At 51.4% G+C, this 18,647-nt stretch overlaps 1 protein-coding gene, 1 long non-coding RNA gene and 1 pseudogene across 13 annotated transcripts in view; 1 reads left to right on the top strand and 2 right to left on the bottom strand.

The window, feature by feature from the left end:
* Nucleotides 1–119: 119 nt before the first annotated feature.
* On the top strand, nucleotides 120–18,164 carry LOC123276813 (uncharacterized). The gene is made up of 3 exons (XR_006513369.2): nucleotides 120–303; nucleotides 1,593–1,784; nucleotides 17,992–18,164. It is a non-coding gene; the product is annotated as an uncharacterized lncRNA (long non-coding RNA).
* On the bottom strand, nucleotides 12,114–12,996 carry LOC139040167 (uncharacterized; annotated as a pseudogene).
* Nucleotides 12,114–18,647, bottom strand: part of ELN (elastin) — a 32,077-nt gene continuing 25,543 nt past the window's right edge. For 4 of the 12 annotated variants that reach the window (XM_014850461.3, XM_044746942.2, XM_014850462.3 and 1 more), the window contains 9 exons: nucleotides 17,521–17,592; nucleotides 17,389–17,436; nucleotides 17,043–17,132; nucleotides 16,304–16,342; nucleotides 16,040–16,093; nucleotides 15,612–15,656; nucleotides 15,180–15,209; nucleotides 14,554–14,604; nucleotides 12,114–13,124 (listed from right to left, as the gene is read on the bottom strand). In XM_014850461.3, coding sequence (XP_014705947.1) covers nucleotides 13,081–13,124; nucleotides 14,554–14,604; nucleotides 15,180–15,209; nucleotides 15,612–15,656; nucleotides 16,040–16,093; nucleotides 16,304–16,342; nucleotides 17,043–17,132; nucleotides 17,389–17,436; nucleotides 17,521–17,592 — 473 coding nt within the window. In that variant the 3' untranslated portion in view covers nucleotides 12,114–13,080. The remainder of the gene's footprint in view (nucleotides 13,125–14,553; nucleotides 14,605–15,179; nucleotides 15,210–15,611; nucleotides 15,657–16,039; nucleotides 16,094–16,303; nucleotides 16,343–17,042; nucleotides 17,133–17,388; nucleotides 17,437–17,520; nucleotides 17,593–18,647) is intronic. The other 8 variants (XM_014850463.3, XM_070484444.1, XM_070484446.1 and 5 more) reach the window with 3 other exon arrangements.

Here is an 18,647-nt window from a genome sequence, read left to right as displayed (position 1 = left end):
CCCTGCGCGGCCCCTCCCCACACCCTCGGCGGCACCGCCCCCCGCGCCGCCCCGCGCCGCCCCGCCCCGCCCGCCCCGCCTTTCATTCATCTTTCTGCGAGCTGGGCCCCGCGGCGCGCAGACGCGTGAACCCGACACTGCGGCATCTGAGGGGTGCATGTTCTGATGCTGCAGCCTAGGGGGATGCAGAAGCCCGGAGAAGGGGCCTCAGTTTCCCCGCGGGGAGCCCTTCTGACCCTAGCCAGCTGGAGGCCCAGGAACGGACCTGAGCTGGAGGAGACGTTGTGGGCCCTTCGGACTGAGGTGGTCATCTTGGGGAGGGGCGCCGGCCGGGTCCCCTCCCCCGTGTTTGAGGCCTGCAGTGAGGGCAGGCCTGGGCGTTGGCCCACGTCTCAGGCCCTCACCGGCTAGGCAGGACCCTTAAGGAGCAGGCCCCCAGGGAAGAGTGAACCTCTGCCAGGCTGTGAGAGACGTGCTCAGGGGGTTGCTCTTCCCAGTCCTGGAGACCCGGAGCTGGCGCTGCCCTGCCCAGGGTTCAGGAAGGGGCACAGCTGAACAGGGTTTTGGCTGGGTGAGGTGGCCAGAGGCATTGGGCCGGTCCCTAGCACAGGTGCCCTGGCCAGCACTGTGGAAGGGTCAGCACCCTGCTTAGAGGGAGAGAGTCCTAGAATGCTGGACCTGGGCAAGGGTGACCCCATGTCCCGTAGACCCGCCCTCCCACTTCATCCGCTGCCTGGGAAACTATGATCAGAGAGGTTGACCCATGCCCAGATGTACCCAGTGAACAAGGGGCAGAGCTGCCCAGACTCCAGCTCGAGCCGGCACATTTGTGGAGACGTCTCTAGCCAGGGCTATGGCCAGCGGCATGCAAGGGAGGGGTGCTCACCCTGGGTGCACAACAATTACTTGGGGGAGGGAACAAAATGTTGGAATTTTTATTATTTATTTATTTATTTTGAGGAAGATTAGCCCTGAGCTAACATCCATGCCCATCTTCCTGTACTTTATATGTGAGATGCCTGCCACAGCATGGCTTGATAAGTGGTGCATAGGTCCACACCCAGGATCCAAACTGGTGAACCCCGGGCTGCTGAAGCAGAATGTGCAAACTTAACTGGTGTGCTGCCAGGCTCATCCTGGAATTTTTATTTCTAATACGAAAGAAGCTAGGCTTTTAAAATGCTTAATATTCAGATTGACGCTGGTCAGTCCGATGGTCCCAGGGCACTTACAGTAGTTTCCCAAGGAGGCGCGGAGGTCCTCAGAGGCTGTCCAGCAACGTTTCTGCTTGTTGCTTTCCCATAGGGTATAGATCAGGCAGGGTCCTGGCAGGAAACAGGAGCGCTCAGTGGGGATTATTGAGGAGAGTTTAATAAAAGGGATTTTACAACGTAAAAGGGGAGGGAATGAGGACAGGCACAGTCTCTGGGTGGCCGCAGTTACCACTCCAGGGTGACAGGGCCTGGGAGAGGCCCCCATAGGAGAGGGCCACAGTGCAGGATGCAGAGGGATGCAGATGGGACCTGGGGGGCCGTGGGCCTGTGCCCCATTAGCTGAATATTACCCAGGTTTAACAAAACGAACCCTCACAGAATCGATTCGTCGCTGCAAAAGATTCCCAAAAAGAAAGCAGAGGTTGAGGGCCATGCTGATACTGCAAGATGAGCAGAAAGGCAGAGCTGTCCCCTGCATCTCAAGTAGGAGCTTCTTGTTAGCCACACTTCCCTGTGAACCCAGTGACCGGCTCATCATACCTGACTATCCAGCCACTTCGCACATACAAGGTATTAAGTCTTTTATTGACTGAAAACAGAAAAGGAATTTTGTACTTTTCATAAATGAAATCATTCCAGTATTGCTTATCCCATTTTTAGAGCATTCTTCTTAAACTCTGTTTTTGCATTGTTCTGTGATAAACATTTTATTTGTATTGTCAAGTATGTAAGTGTATAATTGATAAGTGAATGTGTCTATGGGTGTGTGTTGGGGCACGAAACTTAATTTGGGTGCAAATTAAGAGCTCTGGCTTGGGTGTGTTAAGTTTTAGGTGCCCATTTATCATCCAAGTGGCAAATATATATATGATGTTTGCTCAAAAATCTTTGACTGATGGGATTCGTGAAGTTTTCTAGACAAGGGGGCCAGAGCTCTTGTCGGGGAAGGCTCGCTTACCCTGGGTCAATGATTAGGGTTTGTCCCAACTCGCCAAGTTGGTGCCTGGCTGAACACAAGTTGGTGAGAAGTTAGAGGCTCTGTGGGACACTGTCACAGGATGAGCCCAAGATTGTTCCCCAGGGCAGGGTCCAGAGCCCGAGCTGCCCGAGCCTAGGCATGGAAAGACAGCCAGCATCACGGGACCCCTGCTGTCGGACTCAGTCTGTCTCCTCCTCGCCCACTCTGGGTGACCTCACCCATCCCGTGGCTCAGCCACTCCTCCACCCTCTCCTTGAACTACAGACGCGAGGACCCAAATTCTGCTTGGCATCTTCACTTGGATGGCAAATGGGCACCGCAAACTTAACGCATCCAGAGCAGAGCTTTTGATTTGTGCCCAGATCAGCTCCTCCCCAAGTGGTCCTCATCTCAGTCAGTGACGCCTCGGTCATCGAGTGGTTCAGGCCACGCTTGCAGGCGTCCCACACTTCCCTCATCCTCTCTCCCTACTCCTTGCGTCTGATCCACTGGCAAATCCTATTGCTCTCTGTACAAAGTATGTCCAGAATTCCACCACTCCTCCCTCCTCGCTAGTCTAGCTGGGCGGAGAGTGCAACAGCCCCTGAGGCCAGTCCCCCTGTTGCCCTTCAGAGCCTCTGAACACGTGGGTCAACGTGCAACATTTCCTTGCTTTCAACCTAAAGCCTTTACTTCATCGACCTAGCCCCCGGCTGCTTCTTTGCCCTTCTCTCTTCCCTCCTTGCTCGCTCTGGGGCACCGTGGTTCACCACTCTGCGGCTCGGACTCCCCAGGCATGTGCCTATGACAGGTCTTTGACCTGAGGTCAGGGGCCCAACCATCCCAAGTAACCTAAAGTTCTTTGTTACCCTCTGTCTCCCTCTCTGGCTTTAAATCTTCGTAGCACTGATTCACCTGACCTGGCAGTTAATCATTTATTCACTCCGTTAGTTTCCTGTGGCTGCCGTAATGAATTACCACAGACTTGGTGGTGTAAAATGACAGAAATTAACTTTCTCACGGTTCCGGAGCACAGAAGTCCTGAGTCCGTTTCTCCAGACCGAAATCAAGGGCCACACTCCTTCCGGAGGCTCTAGAAGAGAATCAGTTCCTTTCCTCTTCCAGCTTCTTCTTCTTTTCTCAAAATTGAGGTAAAAAACACATAATATAAATTTACCGTCTTAGCCATTTTTAAGTGTCCACTTCAACAGTGTTAAGTACATTCACACCGTTGTGCAACGGATCTCCAGAACTTTTTCATCTTGCAGACCCCAAACTCTGTTCCCATTAACAACAGCTCCCTTCTTCCCCTCCCTCAGCCCTTGGTGGCCTTCATTCAGCTTTCTGTCCCTATGGATCTGACTCCTTTAGATACTTCCTATAAGTGGAATCGCACAGTGTTTGTTTTGTGACTGGCTTATTTCACTCAGCAGTGTCCTCTAGGTTCAACCATGTTACAGCGTGTGACAGGATTTCCTTCCTTTTAAGACAGAATAATATTCCATTGTGTGTATGTATCACAATTTGTTTATCCATTCATCCGTCTATGCACATTTAGGTTTCTTCCACCTCTTGGCTAGTGTGAATAGTGCTGTTATGAACATGGGTGTACAAATATCTCTTAGCAACCCAGCTTTCAATTCTTTTGGGCATATACACAGAAGTGGGATGGCTGGATCATGTCAAAGTTCTATTTTGAATTTTTTGAGGACTCTCCATACAGTTTTCCACAGTGGCTGTAACATTTTACATTCCCAACAGTGCACAAGGGTTCCAATTTCTCCGCATCCTCGCTGACACTTGCTCTTTTCTGCTTTTTTTTTTTTTTTAAAGATTTTATTATTTCCTTTTTCTCCCCAAAGCCCCCCGGTACACAGTTGTATATTTTCCGTTGTGGGTTCTTCTAGTTGTGGCATGTGGGACGCTGCCTCAGCGTGGTCTGATGAGCAGTGTCATGTCCACGCCCAGGATTTGAACCAACAAAACACTGGGCCGCCTGCAGCGGAGTGCGCGAACTTAACCACTCGGCCACGGGGCCAGCCCCTCTTTTCTGCTTTTTTGATAGTAGCTGTCCCAATGGGTGTGAGGTCATATCTCACTGTGGTTTTGATTTGCATTTCCCTGATGATTAGTGATGGTCATCTTTTCATATGCTTGTTAGCCATTCGCATATCATCTTTGGGAAAATGTCTGTTCCAGTCCTTTGCCCATTTTTTAATCTGGTTATTTGATTTTTTGTTGTTGTGGAGTTGTAGGAGTTCTTTATGTATTCTGAATATTAACCCTTTATCATATATGTGATTTGCAAATATTTTCTCCTACTCTGTAGGTTGTCTTTTCATTCTGTTGATTGATGCACAAAAGTTTTAAGTTTAATGCAATCTCATTTGTCTTTTTTTCTTTTGTTGCCTGTGCTTTGGTGTCTTATCTAAGAAATCATCACCAAGTCCAATGTCATGATGTTTTTCCCTATGTTTTTTTCTGGTAAATGTAGAAGTTTCCTAGAAGAAACTCATAATTTTGAGTCTCATGTTTAAATCTTTAATCCATTTTGAGTTAATTTTTGTGTATGGTGTAAGATAAGGGTCCAGCTTTTTCTCTTGTATGTGGATATCCAGTTTTCCCAACACCATTATTGAAGAGACTGTCCTTTCTCCATTGAGTGGTTTTGTCCAAGATCTGTTAGCAAATACGTGAGAGTTTATTTCTGGGCTCTCCATTCTATTCCTTTAGTCTATTTGTCTGTCTTTATGCCAGTACCACATTGTTCTGATATATTTTGAAATCAGGAAGGCTGAGTCCTCCAACATTATTCTTCTTTTTCAAAATTTTTTGGCTATTCAAGGTCCCTTGAGATTTTGTATGAATTCTAGGATGAATTTTTCTATTTCTGCAAAAGATGCCATTGGGATTTTGATAGGGATTATATTGAATCTGTAGATGGCTTTGAGTAGTTGGACGTCTTAACAATATTAAGTCTTTCATTCCATGAATATGGGACCTTTCCATATATTTTTGTCTTCTTTAATTTCTTTCAGCAATGTTTTGTAGTTTTCAGTGTACAAGTTTCACCTCCTTCCTTATTTCTAAGTATTTTATTCTTTTTGACATTATTGTAAATGGAATTGTTTTTTGTTTTTTTGAAGAGAAGGATTCGCCCTGAGCTAACATCTGTTGCCAATCTTCCTCTTTTTTTTTTTCCTCTCCCAAAGCCCCGGTACGTGGTTGTATGTCCCAGCTGTAGGTCCTTCTAGTTCTTCTGTGTGAGCTGCTGCCACAGGATGGCAGCTGACAGACAGGCAGCATGGTTCTGTGACTGGGAAATGAAGTCGGGCCACTGACATGGTGAGAGAACTGAACTTTAACCACTAGACCATCAGGGCTGGCTCTGGAATTGTTTTCTTTCTTTTTTTTTTGTGAGATAGATTGGCTCTGAGCTAATATCCATTGCCAATCTTCCTCTTTTTGCTTGAGGAAGATTGTCGCTGAGCTAACATCTGTGCCAGTCTTCCTCTATTTTGTATGTGGGACACCGCCACAGCATGGCTTCATGAGTGGTGTGTAGGTCTGTGCCAGGGATCCAAACCCGCAAACCCCAGGCTGCTGAAGCAGAGTGTGTGAATTTAACCACAACACTACTGGGCCCTTCCCTGGAATTATTTTCTTAATATCCTTTTTGGATTGTTCCTTGTTAGCGTACAGAAACACGATACACTAAAAAATTAATTTTATTCATTTACTATTATTATTTATAATTAATTTATTTTTATTTATTAATAATTTATTTAAATAATTAATTAAAATTTTAATTTTAAAATTTATTTTATTATTTTATGTTTTTTCAGCTTTATTGGCAACTGATTTTTTGCTGTTAGGTTTATATCCTGCAACTTTGCTGACTTCATTTATTAGTTCTAACAGGTTTGTGTGTGTGTGTGTGTGTAATCTTTAGGATTTTCTACCTATAAGATCACGTCATCTGCAAACAGAGATAATTTTACTTATTTCCAGTTTGGATGCTTTTTATTTATTTTTCTTGGCTAGTTGTTCTGGCTATGGCCTCCAATGCTATATTGAGTAAAAGTGGTGAGAGTGGGCATCCTTGTTATACTCTTGATCTTGGAGGGAGAACTTTCAGTCTTTTGCCATTGAGTATGATGTTGGCTGTGGGCTTGTTGTATACGGCCTTTATTATGTTGAGGTAGTTTCCTTCTAGTCCTAGTTTGTTGAGTGGTTTTTTTATCATGAAAAGGTATTGAATCTTGTCAAATGCTTTTCTGCATCTGTTGAGATGATCATGTGATTTCTGTTCTTCATTCTGTTAGTGCGGTGTATTATATTGATTGATTTTTATACATTGAACCATCCTTGCCTTCCAGGAATAAATCCCATTTAGTCATGGTACGTAATCCTTTTAATATGCTATTATATTCAGTTTGCTAGTATTTTGTTGAGGATTTTTGTATCAGTATTCATCAGGGATATTGATCTGTAGTTTTCTTTTCTTTCCTCTCAAAATCAATCAATTAATCAATTAAAATTTCCAGTTTTTTTGAGGTACAATTAACAAATAAAAATCGTATACAGTTGTATAATATGATGTTTTAACATATATATATGTTGTGAAATGATTACCACAATCAAGGTAATAAACATAACAATCACCTGACATAGTTACCTTTTTTTGTGGTGAGAACACTTGAGGTCTACTCTCCTAGAAAATTTCCAGTATACAATACATTATTATTAACTATAGTCATCATGTTGTACCTTAGATCTCAGAACTTATTCATCCTACATAACTGAAACTTCGTACGCTTTGACTAACATCTCCCGATTTCCCCCACCCCCCAGCCCCTGGCAACCACCTTTCTACTTTCTGCTTCTATTAGTTTGACTTTTTTGGATGCCACGTATAAGTGATATCATGCAATATTTGTCTTTCTCTGTCTGGTTTATTTTACTTAGTATAATGTCCTCCAGCTTCATCCATGTTGTTGCAAATGGCCGGATTTCCTTCTTTTTTAAGGCTGAATAATATCCCGTTGTATATATATAATACATTTTCTTAATCTATTCATCTGTTGTTGGATACTTAGGTTGTTTCCATATCTTGGCCATTGTGGACAATGCTGCAATACACATGGAAATGCAGTTCTCTCTTCCAGATACTGATTTCATTTCCTTTGGAGGCATACCAGAAGTAGGATTGAGGGATCATATGGTAGTTCTATTTTTAATTTTTTGAGGAACACTTGTAGTATTTTCCACAATGGCTGTTTCAATTTACCTTCCCACCAACAGTGTATAAAGTTTCCCTTTTCTCCACATCCTCTCCAACACTTGCTATCTTTTGTTTTTTAATAATAGCCATTCTAAGAGCTGTGAGGTGATATCTCATTGTGGTTTTGATTTACATTTGCATTACCTGGTGATTGGTGATGCTGAGCACCTTTTCATGTACATGTTAGCCATTTGTATGTCTTCCTTTGAGAAATGTCTATTTGGGTTCTTTGCCCATTTTAAAGGTTATTTTTTTTTTTGCTATTGAGTTGTTTGAATTCCTTTTGTATTTCGAATATTAACCTATATCAAATGCGTGGTTTGCAAATATTTTCTCCCATTCCATATGTTATCTCTTCATTCTGTTGATTGTTTCCTTTGCTGTGCAGAAGCTTTTTCATTTGATGCAATCCTACTTGTCTATTTTTTCTTTTCTTGTCTCTGCTTCTGGGGTTGTATCCAAAAGAATCATTGCCCAGACCAATGTCAAGAAGCTTTTTCCTGGGGCAGGCCTGGTGGCCGAGTAGTTAAGTTTGCACGCTCCGCTTCAGTGGTCTAGGGTTTCCACAGTTTGGATCCTGGGTGTGGCCATGGCACCGCTCATCAGGCCATGTTGAGGCAGCGTCCCACGTGCCACAACTAGAAGGACCCACAACTAAAATATAGAACTACGTACTGGGGGGATTTGGGGAGAAAAAGCAGAAATCGAAAAAACCAACATACAAACAAAAAAGAAGCTTTTTCCCTATGTTTTCTTCTAATAGTTTTACAGTTTCAGATCTAATGGTTGTCTTTAATCTATTTTGAGTTTATTTTTGTGTATGGTGTGAGATAAAGGTCCAATTTCATTCTTCTGCATCTGGGTATCCAGTTTTTCCAGCACCATTTATTAAGGAGACTATCCTGACCCCCTTGTGTGTTTTTGATACACTTGTCGAAGATAAGTTGATTGTAAATGCTTGGATTTATTTGTGGACTCTCTATTCTGTTCCATTTGTCTTTTGTGTCTGCTTTTATTACTGTAGCTTTGTAATATATTTTGAAATCAGGAAGTGTGATGCCTCCAGCTTTGTTCTTCCTGCTCAAGATTGCTTTGGCTATTCAGAGTCCTTTGTGGTTCCATCTGAATTTTAAGATTGTTTCTGTTGGGGGGACATAGGATGAAGACCTCCTATTCCGCCATCTTGCTGATGTCACTTCTCTTCTTGTAGTGTCTTTGTCTGGCTTTGGTATCAGGGTAATGCTGGCCTCTTGGAATGAACTTGGAAGGGTTCCCTCTGCTTCAATTTTTGGGGAGCGTTTCAGGATGGTTGGTGTTAATTCTTCTTTAAATGTTTGGTAGAATTCATCGGTGAAGCCATCTGGTCCTGGCTTTTCTTTTTTAGGAGATTTTTGATTTCTGATTCAATTTCCTTGCTTATTCATCTGTTAAGATTTTCTGTTTCTTCATGATTCAGTCTTGGTAGGTTGTGTGTTTTTAGGAATTTATCCATTTCTTGTAGGTTACCCGATTTGTTGGCATACGATTCTTCCAACTTCTCATAAGGATGCTTGTGATGGCATTTAGCGCCCACCAGGATAATCTCCCCATCTCAAGATCTTTAACCTAATCACCTCTGCAAAGACTCTTTCCATATAAGGTTCTGTTATGGGCTGAATTGCATCCCTCCCTGAAATTCATATGTTGAAGTCCTAACCCCCCAGGACCTCAGAATGTGACTGTTTGGAGATAGAGTCTTTAAAGAGGCAATTAGGTCAAAATGAGGTCATTAGAATGGGCCCTAATCCAATATGACAGGTGTCCTTATAAAAAGAGGAGATTAGGACACAGACACGCACGGAGGGAAGACCATGTGAGGACATAAGGAGAAGGCGGCCATCTACAAGCCAAGGAGAGAGGCTCAGAAGGAACCAGCCCTGCCAGCACCTTGATTTCGGACTTCCAGCTCCAGAATAGTGAGACAATAATTTTCTGCTGTTCAGCCCCCAGTGTGTGGTCCTTTGCTGTGGCAGCCCATGCAGACTGATACCGGGATCTTTACGAGGTTCCTGGGATTTGGCCTGGATACCTTTGAGGGTATTATCATCCTAGCATGTTTGCTTACGTCTCTCTCCCAGAGTGTGAAATTAATGAAAGGGGGGAGTTCCTCTATTTTGTTCTTAAAACAGTGTCTGTCCTCAGGGAGCTTACAGTCTGTTGTGGAGAGTGAGACAGTGAACAAAGAAGGGAAGTTACTATGCCCAGGGTGCCAGGCGCTCTGGTGAGAAGGAAGGCAGGGGCAGGTGAGGGAATGCTGCATGAGGAGGAGGGCACAGTTTGCAATTTCTCAGGGACCTCCTGAGAAGGTGACATTAGAGCCAAGAACCGAGGAGATGAGGGAGCCAAGCACCTTGATGGCTGAGGGAGAACATCCTGGGCAGGAGCGACAGCAGGCATGGAGGCCTGCATGGCGGTGGCCTGCCACCCGCAAGGAAAAAGAAGAGGGCCTGGCGGAGGCCAGGTAGCGGGATGTGAGGTCAGAACAGCTGGTGCAGCTCAGGGAGGGGCTTCTAGGCCACTGAAAGCCTCTGGCTTTGGCCCTGAGCCAGAGGGGAGCTGTTACAGGATTCTGAGCCGCCGTGTGACCTGAGCTGACTTACGTTTTCAAAGGATTGCTTTGGCTGCTGCATGGAGAGAAGGCTGAAGGGGAGCCGAGCAGGTAGAAAGCCACGTCCCAATCCAGGCAAGAGCCGCGGGTGGAGCAGGGCACGGCCCCTGGAGGCTGTGAGGAATGGCTGGACCCTGGGTGTCTTCTGAAGGGTGTGCCGCAGGATTTGCTGGAGAGTCTGAGGTGGGGAGTGGGAGGAGAGGAGTTGGAGATGGCTCCAAAGCTGCTGGCCTGAACCCCTGGAGCTGCAGTTTCCTGGGATGGGGAAGGCGGGGAGGGGGCGTGTTCTGTTGGAGAGGAGGGAGCCCACGCTACTCAGGGATGTCTGGGAGACGTCAAGGTGGAGATGTTGAGAATTGGCCTTGGCCGTGCCGGTGTGGAGCTCAGGGGAGAGGTCTGTCCTGTAGCTGTCCGATTGGGAGTTGCCAGTGCATAGGTGGTATTTAAAGCCGTGAACTATGAGAAGCAGAAGGCTGGGGCTGGCCAACTTTTGGAGGCTGGAGAGCTGAGGAGAGAACAGGAAGGGATATTTTTGGTGAATGAATAAATGAAAGAATGAATCTCCTTTGCCATGACTCTGGGGCAGGCTGTGGCTCCTCTCTGTCACAGCCGCCCCCTTATGGGTCTCCATGAACCTGCTCTGTACCTGCTTCTGAGCTTTCCTGCATCTTCCCTCTGCTCTGCCCCCTTCTACCGGGCGCTTTTTACTGTCCTGGCAGCTGGGCCTTCACACAGCTGCTCTCCCAGCCTGCAAGGCCCGACCCCGCCCCCGCCCCCTCCCCGACTCTATTCTTTGCCTGGGATGTTGCTCTTTGTGCTCACTGTCCTCTGGGAAGCTCTCCTGAGCATCGTCTCCATACCTTTCTCTTTCCATCCCACTTCCTTCTGGCACTGTGAGGTGCTCACAAGCAAATGCCCAGATACTCCAGTCTGCCCAGCAGACTCTACCCACACTCCCAGCAGACAGCTCCCTCGCCAGCCTGCTGGCTTAGAGGTGTGCCACTGGCCATGGGGTTCCCTCTCAGGAGGACAGATGTAGGCAGAGGCCATTTGGGCCTTGGAAGTGGACTTGGTAGTTTGGGGAGGGAATTCTAGAATATGGTAGCCAGGGCATGGTCTAGAAGGGAGCTGTGGGCTCCAGGTAGATTTCTGGCCCAGAGGGGAAGGAGATGGCCCTGGGGACGCGTGCATCTAAGGGTGGCAGTGAGTCTCCAGTGCCACCTGCAGGATTTCAGTGTTACATTTTATAAAGAAGTGGAGCAGTGCCATGTGTAGGAGGAGGTCTTCCTTGGAGGGGATGGTTCAGAGGGAAACATCTTCTGGTTTTCATAGATGGGGCCATTTCTCTCCTCTCTGCATGGCTGTTCCCCAAGGCCAAGGGTTTGGTCTGGACAGAAGGGTCACTTTCATTTCTTCCACTCCTCCAGCTGCACCCTCAGCGTCTGGAGGCCACCCACCAGGCCCTGTGCTCAAGGTCTCAGACCTAAGGGGCGAGAGGACAGGGGAAGGTGTGGCTGGTGGGTGAGCCCACCTCCATGGAGGAAGGCACCTTGGGCTGGTGCGTGTGGGCCTGGCTGGCCCTGCTTTCTCTACCAAGGGGCTTTCATTGTTAAAAGACAAGCTGAACTTGAGAAGCATTGATGTGCCAGAAGCCAAGGGCAGGAGATCTTGGTAAGCAGCTCCCCAAAAACAGCTTGAACAGTGGCAGTTCCACAAGGCCAAGGCCTGTTCCCTACCGGGGCTGGGAGCTGGAGGCAGATGAGAGAACCTCAAGGAGGCCAAGACACAGTTTCCTTTGAAAGGTTTTCATTTATTAGTCTTTTCTGAAGCAGTTAATTCTCTTTTCTTATTTAAAAAGATATATGTTTCATCCAAAGTTATACCAAAGTGATTAAAATGCATTTTCTACTGGGGATATAGTTCCCCAGATCAGAAAAAAAAATTGTTTTTCAGTTAACCACAAAAGTAAACCAAAAGAGAGCATCAACAATCAAAAATAATCCTCCAATATCCAGGACAAAAAATAAAATATTTATTGATCTATCACAGCGAGACACAAAGAGATGGGCAGGGCAGGGGGAAATGCTCTGAAGTACAGTGGCTCGAGGGAGGGAGGGGGATACAGTACTGCGTGGGGGGACACCCAGGTTGGGGGAGTTTCCTGCCACCCCAGCTGGCACAGCCCCTCACACCCTGGGCTTGGGCCCGTGTGTAGGGGGGTGTGTGGTGGGGCGAAGGCAGGGCACAGGCTGCCATGACAGGTTAACCAGGTTGACGGTGGGGGTGCCCAGCCAGCTAGTGGTGCTGGGCCGTCAAGTGGGGACAAGGATGGATGGACGGATGGACAGATGGGCGGATGAATTCCACAAGAGCAAGAGGGCTATTCCCGATAGGAGTCTTCTGATATGAAGGTGTCCCAGACATGGGGAATAGTGATTGGTGGGGGAGAGGGGAGCAAGGGAGCCAAGAGATAGTGTGACCGAATCCAGCTTGAGGCTTTCGATGCTTGGGTACCAACTGGACCGCAGCCAGAGGTGGGTCTTGGTGGGCAGGGGGAGGTGGGACTGCCCGGGAAATGTCCGCACCATCTTCAGAGGAGCCCCAGGGAGGGGGTTCCCCCAGGGCTGCCCTTCCCTCCTCCCTCCCCCAGGAAGATGAGAGCACCAGCATGTAGCACCAAGTTCCCCTGGAGATGGAGAGTGTGTGGAGGGGGAGCTCCTGGGTGGGAAGGGGATGGGGGCAGGGGGCTGAGCCCACCCACCCCTTGCCTCTGAAGTAGGGGGCCTCCCAGGGCCCACTTGGCCACCGCTCTCTTGTTTCCTTGCCCTGGGGATTTCCAAGTCCGCCTGGCCTGCCCTGTCCCCTCCCGGGGTGGGGACTTAGGAGGGGGCGTTGGGGGGGTCACAAAGGGTTTACATTCTCCACCAAGCAGTAGCACCAACGTTGATGAGGTCGTGAGTCAGGGGTCCTGGGAAGCTCACTTTCTCTTCCGGCCACAGGCTTTCCCCAGGCAGGCTCCACCTGGGTTGGGGGGAGGCACACACCACAGTCAGTCTGGCCCCCCCTGTTGCTGCTCTGGCCCCTGCCTGCTCTGACCAGCTCCAAGCTGTTCTCGCACCCACATCATCACAGTGGGGAAGAGAGGGTCCCAGAAGCACCAGAAGCCTGGCCGTGACCCCAGGCCAAACTCTGAGCTGTTCCGTTGTAGAAACTCCCACCGGGCAGGTGGGTGGGAGCAGGGCCCGAGATATGGTGATGAAACCAAGTCTCAGAAAGGGCATGGGGCCAGGTCCCGAAGGGCCAGGCCTGGACAAGGTCTCCACACTCCGAGTCTACTGCATCTTGGCATTCTTTAGCAAGTGGCTCAGAGCAGCCCCCGTCAAGGGAAATGGGGTGAAGGGAGAGTTGACAGTGTCTGGAAGAGATAGCTGTCCTAGGAGAGACCTATAAACGTGAGTGGGCATCAGGCAAATAAACTGAGGCCCAGTGAGAGGGAGCGTCTTACACATCCACAATCTGTGGCTGAACTGGGACTCAAACCCAGGACTCCTGCCCTCGCCCTCTCTTGGGGACGGGCTAGTAAACCGTTTCCAATCAAGGCACCATTGTCTGCTGGTAGGGCCTGGCGCGGTTCCTACCCCTGCCAGCGCTAGATGTGGCTCACTACCGCCACCTGGTGGCAGCTAGCAGCCAAGTGGGTCAGGGATGGACGTCTCTCTGTGAAGCTGGTCCTGGGTGTTTGGAAAGCAGTGCCTCAGCATCAGCTGGGGGCTGACTGGGAGCTGGGCACCCTGGAAAGGGTCACTCTGGCCTCCCCTCTGCCTCTCCCCACCCTGGCCTCGGCTGCCTAACTTCTGTGGTGGGAAGTAGATGGGTGTGAAAGGGAATGCGCAGCCTGAGCAACCCCTGGTGGGGAGCTGGGGCTCTCTGGGTCTCCTCTGGGCGTCATTGGAGGGGCCTGCCCCACACACTCCCAGAGGCGAGTCTGTATCTTTGAGCAAGGGTGTGGCTCTGTGCCAGGTGGCAGGCTCTGCCCGCCCTGCCCAGCCCGGACACCTTGGGCCCCCAGCCCAGCCTTCAGATTTCTCTAACTCTAGGACTGCCATCATCTCCTCCATTCTCTCTCTTTCTCTGCCCCTCTGAGTTCTCTCCTCATCCCTTCTCTTTCCCTTTGCTCCTCCCTGCAGAAGATGTGGACCCAGGCTAAGGCACTTGGGCAGGGAGAGCCAGGCCTGGCCTGGGTGAGCATGGAGGGTCCCGGGCCCACTCCCAGCTCTGAGCATCTGCGTCAGAGGGAGAAGAAGGAATGGCAGGTGTCTAGCGGCCCCAGCCTCCCCATTCCCTGCTGGGCTGCCCCTCTCCCAGGCCCAGGCAAATGGGTCCCGTCCATCTGCCCCTGTCTTTGTCCCTCCCTCCCCCGCCCTCTTCCAAGGGCTGAATGTCTCCTCACCTGGGTATCCCAGGGCTCCCAGGGCCCCTCCGAAGGCCTTGGGAGGTTTGCCTGTGGAGGGAAGGTGGGGATTGGGGAGGGGCCAGGCTTTCCCACTGCCCCCAGTACATCCCGGCCCCCATCCTGTGACAGCAGGTTTCAAAGGCCTCCTTGCCTCCGCTGTCTGGCCTGACCCCTCCTGTCCAGCCATGCTCCTCACAGATCCATCCTGCCTGTGGAGGTCTGAGCAGCTCTGTGGGCAGCCCCTCCCACCGGTCAGACCCCGGCCTTGCCTCCTGGCTGCAGCTCCAGCTAACGTGCCCCTGGCTTCAGCCTCCCTGACCACCTGCTTGAATGCACCTTGCTCTCCTCTTAGTTTCTTCCCTTTTCTGTGGGACCTTTTCAATCTCTCCACTTAGGCCCTAAGCCCGGGGGGGACCCAGCTCCTTGTCTCAATCCTGGTGCCCAGTCAAGAGCTAGGCTGGGAGCCCCAGGACTTGGGATCCTTTCCCCCTGTCCCCGCATCCCAGGGCTGAACTTCAGCCTTGTGATTCCCCTCAACCCCTGTGCCACAGGGCAGCCCAGGGCCCAGGCCGCACTAGCCACTCCCTCAGCAGCTGTTAGGTGCCCTCTTCTTGCAGACTCACCACCAACTCCCAGGCCCCCGGCTCCGGCACCTGCAAGGCAAGGAGAGGGGCTGTGAGTGCACCCACTCCTGGGGAGCCTGCCACACCCTCCTAGCAGCATGGGCCTCGCCTGAGAAGGCCAAGCTCTGGGATTGGGGGTCGGGAGCCCTGGGCTCTGCCTCCCTAACTGTGTGGCCTTGGACAAGTGACTGGCAGCCTCTGCACCTCAGTTTGCCTCACCTGGAACCTGGCATTTTGGAAAAGCTGATGCTCCCTGGCCTTGCAAGGGAGGGAGAGAAGGATGAGGGGAGGCCCAGCCTCACATAATCTGAGGTCATGGGGCCCATCCCCGGGTCTTGGCTCAGCCCTTCCGAGCTGAGATGAAGCAGAGGAGGAGGAAGGCCTGGGCCAGAGCTCGGGGACAGGGCCCAGGGGCAGGGAGCCCGGGCATACCTGGGAAAATGGGAGACAATCCGAAGCCAGGTCTTGCTGCAACTCCTGCATGAGGGACTCTGGGTTGGCACGGGGCAGGCCTCACCTCGACTTCCTCACTCTTGCCTCTCTGCCCAGGACCACCTCCTTCCCCGCCCACCCCTACTTCCCCCATCGCCGGAGTGGCTTTCTTAACATGTCCCGCCTGGCATCCTGGTATGAGGCCCCGGGAGCCTCGGCCTGTCAGCCTGGTGTCTGAGGTCCGAGGTGAGACCCCCGACCCTGAGGCCAGTCTCTTTTTCCAGGATGTTTCCTTTCCTGGACTGTCCCCTCCACCCTCTCTCTTGTGTCCTTGTGCTAGCTGAACTCCAGGATTCCCCCTGCTAGCCCAACAGGCTTCCTTGAGACCCGGGCACAGCTGAGGTTTTCACAGCAGAGATGGCCCCTACCTGCACCTGGGAATGGCCTGGTGACCCCTAGGACACCTCCAAGGCCAGCGGCACCTGTGAAGAGGGCAGATGGGGTGAGGACAAGGCACAGTTTAAGGGGCCCTGAGCATCCCCTCTGGGTTGTGGGGTCACGGACATCCCAGACAGACCTTCAGGGGGACTGTGAGCAGGACTGAGGCCTGGGCCAGGGGTCGGGGTGATCGGGACGAGGGGATAAGCAGCCTACAGGCCTGGCCAGAGGGAGGGCATCGGGGAGTGACTCACCATATTTGGCTGCTTTAGCAGCTGCAGCTGGAGACACACCTGTGGAGATGGGGAACAGGAGGGCTCAGGCTGTCACCTCCCTCCCAGCACCATGTTCCCTCCTGACCTGCTCGCCCACTTACCATCTGCCCACAGACTCATCCTTCCACCATCCCTCCACCCCTCCTCCACCCATCCATCTTTCCAAAAGTCTTTATTAAGCTCCTACTGTGTGTCCAGTCCTGTGGAGCACACAGGAAGAGACTTGGGCCCATTTTCGGTATGGAGACACAGTGATGACCCGAGAGGGTATAATGTCAACACAAGGCCTGCCAGGATGGCGGAGAATTTGGGAAAGTAATTTCCCTTCAAGCTGTGGTTTTCTTGTCTGGAAAATGGGCATAACCATCGTCGTCCTAATGAACTCCCAGTTGAAGTGGGCGGGTGGGTTGAAAGAGAGAGGAGAGGGAGAGGACTGGGACGCCCAGTGGCAAGGGCCAGCCATGGCATCCGCTTGCTCAAGCCCCTCTAAACGCTGCAGGAGCCTGAAGAAGGGGTGGGGCCCAGGACAGCCTTGAGTTGCAGATGAAGTGGGGCTGGGGTCCAGGCAGAGAGGACAGCTTGAGCAAGGTGTGGCAAGGTGGGAAAGAAAGTCAGGCTCTCCCTCTCACTCTCTTTCTCTCTCTCTCTCTCTCTCTCTCTCTTACACACACGCATACACACAACTGCTGCACACACCGATTCCAGAGCAGCCCCTTACCTCCCAGGCCTGCAACCCCTGGGACAACACCAGCCCCAAGTCCTGCAACTCCCAGGTCCGGGACTCCGAGTCCCGCGGCTCCCCCGAGGCCTGCGGAAAGAGCTGTGTGTTAATGCCGCACTGGTCTGTCGGTGGAGGGGTGGAGGGGTCATCCCAGGACCCAGGTGGAGCCTGAGCTCCCAGGGCCTTAGAGAGTGCAGTGGGGCCCCAAGTGGGCTGGGCCCTGGGGAGGTGACACCCTGGAGGGTCTGAGGGGCAGGTCAGGGAATACGTGCTCCACAGCACGTGGTCGGAGCTCCCCAAACCCTGGGGCCTTGGCAGAGGTCCCCCTCCACCCAGTGCTCACCAAACTGGGCAGCTTTGGCAGCAGCTTTGGCGGCAGCAGGTCCGGCTCCTGGAGACACAGAGAGTGCTCGGGACAGACTCTCCACTGGTCAGTCTCCCTCCTCGCCCAGCCCGTCCTGGGGTTTCAACGTACCTGCCAGACCGCCCGGGACCCCTACTCCGGCAAGAGCCCCAGCATCTCCGAGGGCCCCGACCCCTGCTGGTGCTGTGGAGAGAGGAGAGGATGGAAAGACCCCATTTCTGGAGGATGGGGTCTTTCTGCCCCAGGGACACAGGGCAAATAGACAGGTGGCCGAGGCCACTGACCCAATGCAAGGAGGTCTGAGTCTCAACTGAGTCTGAGTCCTGACTCTGCCCTGACCAATGGGGCCCCCTTGAGTCCTGGCCTGCCCATCTCCTCTCCTTCCCTGTGGGCGAGACTGGGAGCCGCAGGTGGCCACAGTGGTGGCTGCAAGCTGCTCAGGTTGGAGGACTCATCTTGCGTTCTGATGGCCCTGGGTTCAGGTCCTGGTTTCTCCACTTGTTACAGCTGTGGCCTCTGACCCCCAGAGCCCCATCTCCCCAAAGGGGATGATGATCCTGACCCTCCCCCCCAAACCTACAGGTCTGTGAGGAGTAAAAGGACCCGCCCTCTGTGACCATCACTGAGCTCTGAACCACGGTCTGGTCCAGAGCTGCCAGGAGCAGCAGCAGGAGTCACAGCTAATGCCTTCTGGAACCTCAGTGTGCAGTTCTCCACACGCCCTAGCTTGCCCATCACTCGTTGCAACAGGAAAGGTAGGTGCTATTATCATCCCCGTTTTGCAGATGAGAAAATTGAGGCACAGCAGAGGTTAACAATGTGCCCGAGGTTCCATGGGCAGGAAATGGCTCCGGAGCCGGCACCTTTAACTGCTTTGTTTCCCTGGCAACATCTGTCAGACTCAGGCCGGCAGAGCAGCCAGCAAGGAACAGGAGAGGGGCCCATGGGTCACCGGCCTGCCAGGGGTGGGGGCTCAGGAAGCTGGGATTTTCCAAGTGGAAACTGGCTGCAAGTGGACCGGCCAGGGCTGGTTGGCGGTTCCCTGGCCGAGGCCCCAGCTCAGCTCCCGGGGGGCCAGGAATTTGGGGGCCACAGACAGTGTGGGTCTGGCCAGGCAGCTGCCTGAGCGCCAAGTGCAGGGGCAGGCCGTTCTGCCACGTCCTCATGGCTCATGGCGGGTGCAGCCATGCAGACAGGTAGGCGGGCAGGGGGCTGGGGCCCCAGGCCAGCAGTCACCA

This window comes from Equus asinus, chromosome 14, assembly GCF_041296235.1.
Source record: "Equus asinus isolate D_3611 breed Donkey chromosome 14, EquAss-T2T_v2, whole genome shotgun sequence".
In the NCBI taxonomy this organism is placed as follows: Eukaryota; Metazoa; Chordata; class Mammalia; order Perissodactyla; family Equidae; genus Equus; species Equus asinus.
This window is presented reverse-complemented; position numbering and strand designations above follow the sequence as displayed.